The following is a 7,924-nucleotide window of genomic DNA, read 5'->3' as shown; positions in this document are numbered from 1 at the left end:
AATAAATTGAAATTGTTTGATTTTAAATTTTTATTTTTAATATTTGAATCAGACATTTGCAATTTTTTTTTAGTTTAGTTTTTAAAATAAATGTGACGTTTACAAGTTTTAATTTTTGTTAGATTGATTTCATTAAATTATTTATGTTTTACATGATTAAAATTACTAGTTTATATTAAAATATTATATTATTAATAATATAATACTCTACAAAATATTAAGGGCATAATAGTAAAATGTTATACTTTCTTTTCATTTCTAGTGAAGATCCAAACAAAAAATTTTAATTTCAATGGTTTAGAATCCTTTTATTTTCAAATACAATTAAGAATTTGAAATCATTTCCATCATTTAAAATCATAGAATTCGAAATCATTTCCTACCGATTCCCAGTGCCAAACGGAGTGTAAGAATGTCCTACTTAAGTTATATGAAAATTAATTTTTTAAATTAAATATTTAGTTGTTTTATGATATATTTACTTTTTTAATATTTATAATGTATTTTATTAGTCAAGAACGACAAAATTATGCTTTTATTTGTTTTGGAAAAAAAAAACTGAAAATTGAGAATAAAAAACCTAAAATTTGATTTTGTTGTTTCCAAAATTTCATTTCTTAAAAATCAGAAACAAGTAACCGGAACCGTCATCAAATGTTTATGTAAAAGAAATAATAACGTTACCAAAGTGACCTTTAGAAAATCTACTCTCAAGACTATCTTATCCCAATGTGTGATTGATATCAATAATCCTACTCGTTTATGGAATATTGAGTGTCTAAAGGGAACCGTGTATAAGCTGTCGAGATTATCCAACATATTCCTATTAGTTCTATCGTCCAAGGCAAATGGGTAAGGAACAATGACAAGAAACATGCTTTTTTTTTAGTTCAACAATACGTAGACATGATTTAATCCTCTGATCTTTTGGTCGAGAATATAATATCTTAACTGCTTAAGTTATACATAAACATCGAAAATTCAGTCAACTAGTAACGACACGACAATGATATAGTATAGAAATGCCATTTGAACCTCAAAATTCTCTACAAAATTGAACACTACATTAAAGCTTCAAGGGTTGGATTTAGGTAATATGTTGTTGGGTAATTTGGAATGACAAAAACAGTTGTTGCAATAATAAACTGATACACTACTCAACAAAACTTTATCATGATGGAGTTATAAGATCTCCAAAACCTCTGTGAAACTCTTTTAAAATCTAAGTATTTATTGTCTAATTCTATGATCATCTTCAATTCTGTCGGGCTCTTCGATTTGCAGATCCCTTGCTGCAACTGATCAACTATTATGAAGCTACAATTACAAGAATGCATGTTTCGGGACTCGAAATGGAATGGGTGGCCAGGTTAGCACCCCTTGTCGCCTCTGTACCTGAAACAGATGCGCTTCCCCCAATCTCGACGAAAAAAAACAACCTTATTGCAACTACATCAAACCCTTTTTGCACTCGGGATTCTAGATTTTTTCATAGAAAACCAAGGTAGCCTCAGCCGCAAGAACTTCTTCTTCAGAAACAATGTGGACTTCAGAATCTGATACACGAAACCACTCTGTAGAGACAGCCTGCAAATGCCCGTTGAGATCTTGCCCGAGCGGGTGACCTTGAACCCTTCTGTAAACAGTGTAATGCCCGCCCCCGGGTCTACCAAAGTGCTCGACGACTGAAACGAGTCGGTACAAACAAGTTTCTGAAGGTGCTATTTGGCACGTCCTACTCTCCTGTATGACAAGCACCATACAAGGGTGATTCAGAATAGACCATGACCATTCAGAGACAATTACAAAGGGGATATCACAGAGGTTCAAGAGTGAACCAAGCCAATTGCAAACTCGAATCGGATTTCAACAATTCATGCTGGGAAAAGAATCGAAACTTTAGACATACCGGGGAACTGGGTTGCAAGTTCATGTTAAGCAAGGTTTCCAAGCCGCCTCCAGTTTGAGAAGTACTGGTTTCTTCAGTAGAAATTCCTACTTGTTCCGAGCAAATGGATTCGCCTAAGGTTAGATTCGTGCGGTAGCTGTCCTCGCCTGTTATCCCATTTATGTACTTTAGCATTCTAGGATCGAACTGCATTCTGAAGAAATCAAGACCATGGCTCGGTTTTTTATTCGATGAATGTTGTCCTCCAAGTTGTCCTTCTAAATCTTTTATTTCGACTCCCGTCAGCATGAACGGAGACACGTCCAAACTCAGGGGGAATGAGATATGGCCCTGAGGAACAAAGATTGTGAAAAATTATTGAAAGATTGGATCATTTTCATAGAGACAAAAAGAAACAACTGTGTAGTATTCACACCACATTTCATTATGGAGCTCTCACCAGAAAAGCCAAGGAAGGAAATGAGTGTTTGGTAATTCAGAAACAATAATAAAATTATTCTACCAGCTACAACTTATTTGTTTTTTTGTTAATTTAGACCATTTTGATAACCATTTTGTCTTTTACTTTTTGTTTTTTAAAATTAAACCTGTAAATACTACTTCCACCCATGTCTTTCTTTATTTTACTACCTACTTTTTTAAAACGTCTTCAAAATCTAAGCCAAAATTGTAAGCTAAGAAAGAAATAATAGTATTAAAAAATTGTTTTTATTTTTAAAATTTGGCTAAGAATGCGAATGTGTTTTTAAGAAAGGTAAAAACATACTAAGAAAATTGTGAACTAACCAACATAATTATTAAAAATAAAAAACTTAAAATGGTTATCAAAAGGGATCAAAAGTTACTCATGTAAAAATTTATACCTGAAGTTTGAGCAAGTCACCAAACACGTTCATTGAAACACGTTTCATATGGATGCATAGAATCTACAAATGAGATAAATATTGGATGAGTACAATTTGTGATGGGTAAAAAAAAATGGTTAAATGACAAATTTAGTTACTGAACTTCAAAAGGTTCTAACTTTTATTCTAATAAATTGCTGCCATTAACATCATTATTCACATGTTAACATGGCACATTTTTTGGACTTCCGAGAGATGATTTGACATTACGTGGCAATAGGTGGTACAATAAAGTAGGAGAAATGAATAAAATAAAGCAGGTAGACCAATAAATTTGGTTTAAAATGTATTCCGCCAACATGTCTCATCGAAATTTTTGGCACGCCCATCCTTATTTCATCCAATCCTTATTTCATCCAATCCTTATTTCATCCAACTGTACGCTCCTTTATATATGGTTGTGCTAAATCATCACTTATTAGTCTCATCAATATGCCACACTAATATCTAATTAATGGTGTTAATAGTGGAAACTTACCATAATAAAATTAAAAATTAAAAAATATAATTGAAAATATTTAAAGTTCAAACTTAAACCTTTTAAAGTTTTGAGACTAAATTGACACATTCGTAAATTTCAAGGACTAAATTTCTAATTTACCTAAAAGAAAGACACAAAATAACAAAGGAAGATGTCTTGAAACCATCAATTTGTTCTTGAACAGCCACATCACTTTAATAACAATTTTACACCCAACTAACGATTTGAGGCATTTACAAGAGGCCAAGAGAGAATTCGAGAGCTACCTACTCTCTAGAACTCAAGGACACAGTTGTACAACTGTAGAACAGATTCTGTTCAAATAAGGTCGTGAGAGCTACCTGCTCTCTCCCAACTTCTGTTTCATTCCCAACTTGTCTTTAATGAAACAGCCGAACAGACAGCCCTCCCCGCTCTACGCGAGAGTATATATCCTAGGGCCCACTCTCATGATAGACTCTCACATCCTTACAGTGACAGTGACCCCCTCAACCTCATATTATAGGTTTGGAAAGCATACCTTTGGGCAGTGAGCAATACTGAGTTGTTTTAGAGTGCATGAAAACTTATTTGACCATGGAACTTTATGTAAATGAAGAAGTCTGTGGCAGCCACAAGAATCTTGCCCATCGCATTTCATAAGTTCTTCAATCTCCATCTAAAAAATTTCAAAAGCATAATACACCAATTAGTAATTGTTAACGTTTTAAAAGGCTAAAGATGGCCTCGAGGCTTTTCCTCTCGAAGAGGCAAGGCGTAGGATGCCTCAATTTTAACTTTCCTAAATTTGTATGATGATGTATTTTTCAACATAAAGAGTACAAAAAATTCACCCATGTCGATTGTCACTTCGATAAAAATTCTAAAAGAACATCTTTACCATCCCTATTATTATCACTAATAGGATTGACTTATTCAATATTTTAAAGTCTCGGGAGCAGAAGTAGTAATAGATTGAATTATCACAACTCATATATTAGCCTGTTATAATTAAAGAAACCTCTATATTTTTTTAATAATGGGACAAATTAATATTATTCCTCTAATCATTACACAAAGATGTAAAAACTTTAAGCCTTGGTGCATTTTCATGGAGATATAAGCATCTTCTATGAGAGTCATGAGTTTCTAGGCTAAAAGTTACAGCATTGCCTCGAGGTGACCCTCAAGAGTCGAGACGTTAGCATCAAAAACATTTTAATACATTGCATTACTCACATAAACTACAAAATGAGGAGGCTACTGTTTAAAAGGGAGTCTGCAGCAGTTTGGAAGTAAAGAGTAAAGACAATGGAAAAGAAATAACAAGGTAACAAACAGCGAAAAACGGAATGACGGAAAACAGGGGAAAAAGGGTAAAATCCCATGAACTAGAAATAGAAATAGAATTCCAGGTAAAAGAATTACTTCAGATGCTCCCACTGCGGACAGATATTTCACAGCAGCATTATGCCAACAATAGCTGCAACGATAATTCTCAACCTTTTCAGTCAGTAGCAAAGAACTGCTTTAAGCAATCCACCAACCTACAGCCAGCAACCTACTATTGCATTTGAAAATGCCTATAAGTACAGGGAAAACATTTTGTACCCATGTTATATAGAATTATGGGGCATGATATTGAAGTTATGGGTTCGAAATATTGAAGAGAAAAATGGACAACAAACATACAATAGTAGAATCACCCTTAAGCACTGGTGAAAGAGGCAGATTGTGGCAGGATTCAAAACTCAGGGAGATCTACAAAAGGAAAAACAGCCAGTTAATGAGCAAATAAATGAAATGACGGAATAAAAAATATAGAGAGACGAACTAAATTGAAAACATAGAAAGTAATGACAAAATTCACCATGAGTTGAGTTTCCCAACTTTATAGTGTTACAATTCCAATGACATATATAAAATTTCATCACTTGTAAATTTAGAGCCAAGGGAGTCAAACAATAGTTTCTGGAGTGCAAGTAAAGCATAATGACGAAAACTATAACCTACCAGAGCCTAAAATTTATAGTTATGAAGTTAGAACAAACCTGAGAAGTACAACTTTGACAAGTTAAGATGCTACCAAGAACACCGTCAAACGGCCCAAGGAAGTGAGACTGCCATCTTTCAAGTTCATTGTCGCCCTTACTTCTAGAAGTAATAATCCTACCATTAGATGCAAATACATCGACTAAAGAACACTGATGTAGATGATTATAATCTGAAATCTCTTCTTTTAATGAAGACAGAAGATGAAGGAATGCTTCTGCTGCATCCTACAAAACGGCAACACAATATGACATGAAACGCATAGATGAACTTTGAAAACAATTAAAAAGATATAACTCCCACACCTGCTGGCTTGTTAGACTGAAATTTGGAGTATAATAAGCCATCGCAAGCATTACTTTCCGTGGGCTCAACACAACTCTTTCCAAATAAATTGAACTTAGCTCTGTTGAAATGATTTACGTTATATAATCAGAAGACAAGAACAATAAAACTTCTCAAAATTTTATTAAAAAAATATAACTTTGGGTCACAAAATCAATCATTGAAAGATAGGTCAATCGTAACTCTAATCTTTAAGAATACTTCAAACAATTATCTGGAAATACAAGAGCTCCTCAAAGATAGACATGGCATCAATGAATTCCCAAAATATCAATTCTTAACAATACCTTGAAACTCGGGCAGCAGACGAAGCCAACTTAAGGTATAGAAGTGAAATGATCGTCTAAGACCCATGGTCAAAGAAGACCCATTTCCGTTAAATTTTGAGGCTCTATAGGTAAACTTGAATTAGTTATGAAAAGGCTTATAAAATACATTAGACAAATTAATTCAATATTAGAAAGAAAGAAAGAAAAATCTCATAAATTTGTTACAATAGCAAGCTGCAAACATAGTGAGATTGATGAAATTTTAGACAATATATCCAAAGATGATAAAACAATAAAAAGAACAAAATTTATGTCCCAGATTTGTTTTGCTTAAAGCCTCAAATCGTTGAATTGCTTCAACAAATGTCAAATTGAGCAGCCTAAGAGTATGAAGTCTCGATGCCTAGACAAATCTCAAATGAAATGCAAAAGTTCTGGACAATACCTTCTAATATTGCAGCCAAAGAAACCGTAAGTGGTAAGGTTTCACTCATTCCCTCGTGAACTTCAAAATCCTCCACAAGCTTTTGAAGAAAAGGTTGAAAAAACACACAGCTAGCTAAAGCCTGCGGAAATTTCCAGATTTAGGAGTAAATGAGTACAGTTTCAACTCTCCTCTGTGGAAGCAAGCTACAGAGATAAATTGTAAAGATTTCTCATATACCCAATTAGAATCCCAGCAAGAAAAGGAAACCCATTAGCTAAAAGTAATAGTACCTGTAAAATCACATTAAAAAAGCAATTGTTCCCAAGATTTTGCAATCCAGGAACTAGGCGCAGCCTCTCCGAAGAACTTGCTTGAACTGTCCATGATGAGAGGCTAAGATTGTTGAGCTTACCATCTTTAATGGCGAAAACAAGAGCTGCGGCGCTCAGAAACGCAGCCGCATAGACGTAGAACGCGGGGCGGAATCGGCGGATGGAGCTCATAGAGAAATCATTTCCCCGCTTCATTGGGTAGGGGCGCGGAGAGAAAATTTCGGCTTCTTCGCACTATATGACATAAATAAGATGCAACAATTTGAAATTAGGGAATGTAGTTGAAGTTTTCTCCTTTCGTTTTTGCGGAAATGGCCCATAATTTGGGAGTTGAGAGAGAAATGACATTCCAACCCTTGCAAATATAATTCGACCTTTAGGGTCCGTTTGGTATGCAATTTCTAGGAAATTGGGACTTTTGTCCCTTTTCATAATTTAGACTTTTGACCCCCTTTCTAAGATCTATTATTCCATGACTCCTCTCTTCTATTTTTTTTATCTATTTTTTATTTTTTTGATTGGCTTCATTATTAGAAAAAAGAAGGCAAATTTCTTCCCAATCTTTATTCCCCTACCAATCCCTTCACAAATTTCTTCAATTTGAATCTAGTACCAAAAAAAATCTCAACTTTTTAATTTGAATAATTAATTATAAATCTAAAAAATCTAACTTTTAATTTGAATCTAATACCAAAAAAATCTATTTAAAAAAAGTTGAGATCACATAATAGAATATTAAATAGTTAATCGTTTAATAGGGAAAATTTACAACGAAAATCAAGACTTCATAAATCTTAGGTCAATATTGCATTAAATGTCCAATATTTAATTGAAAAGAGGGCCAACAATAAATTCAGAAAAAAATGAAGTGGTGTGGATCCCGAACTGCAATAGCAGTATCTCGGACCAGGATAGAACATTCAGGACCATAATGTTATCCCGGTCCGAATTATACAATCCTGATCCGGGATACACGCAGTTCCAGTTTTTTTCTTTAATATCAGCGCATTTATTCTTGGATCATGCAATTTTTTTTTTGTTATTATTATTATTTTTTGTGTATGAACGCTAATAATCCACTAGAATGGGTTCTCAGATGGTAATTGATTCTTAAATTAAAATATTGATATATTTTACATATTAGATTCAAATTAAAAAATATATATTTGTGAGTTTTAAATTGATAGATTGGTGGAGGGAATCAAAATGGTGGAGAATTATACTT

At 33.6% G+C, this 7,924-nt stretch overlaps 1 protein-coding gene across 1 annotated transcript; it reads right to left on the bottom strand.

Moving 5' to 3' along the window:
- Positions 1-1,007: 1,007 nt before the first annotated feature.
- Positions 1,008-6,961, bottom strand: UBP27 (ubiquitin-specific protease 27). Its single transcript, XM_022298496.2, is given in 11 exon segments — positions 1,008-1,743; positions 1,910-2,239; positions 2,773-2,835; positions 3,816-3,953; positions 4,703-4,789; positions 4,791-4,835; positions 4,967-5,035; positions 5,326-5,553; positions 5,632-5,732; positions 6,386-6,506; positions 6,658-6,961. Coding segments are annotated over 11 exon segments (1,683 nt in total). The 5' UTR covers positions 6,895-6,961; the 3' UTR covers positions 1,008-1,479.
- Between the last annotated feature and the right edge of the window lie 963 nt (positions 6,962-7,924).

This window comes from Momordica charantia (genome assembly GCF_013281855.1).
Source record: "Momordica charantia cultivar OHB3-1 chromosome 2 unlocalized genomic scaffold, Mcharantia_2.0 BLBB01000002.1, whole genome shotgun sequence".
In the NCBI taxonomy this organism is placed as follows: Eukaryota; Viridiplantae; Streptophyta; class Magnoliopsida; order Cucurbitales; family Cucurbitaceae; genus Momordica; species Momordica charantia.
This window is presented reverse-complemented; position numbering and strand designations above follow the sequence as displayed.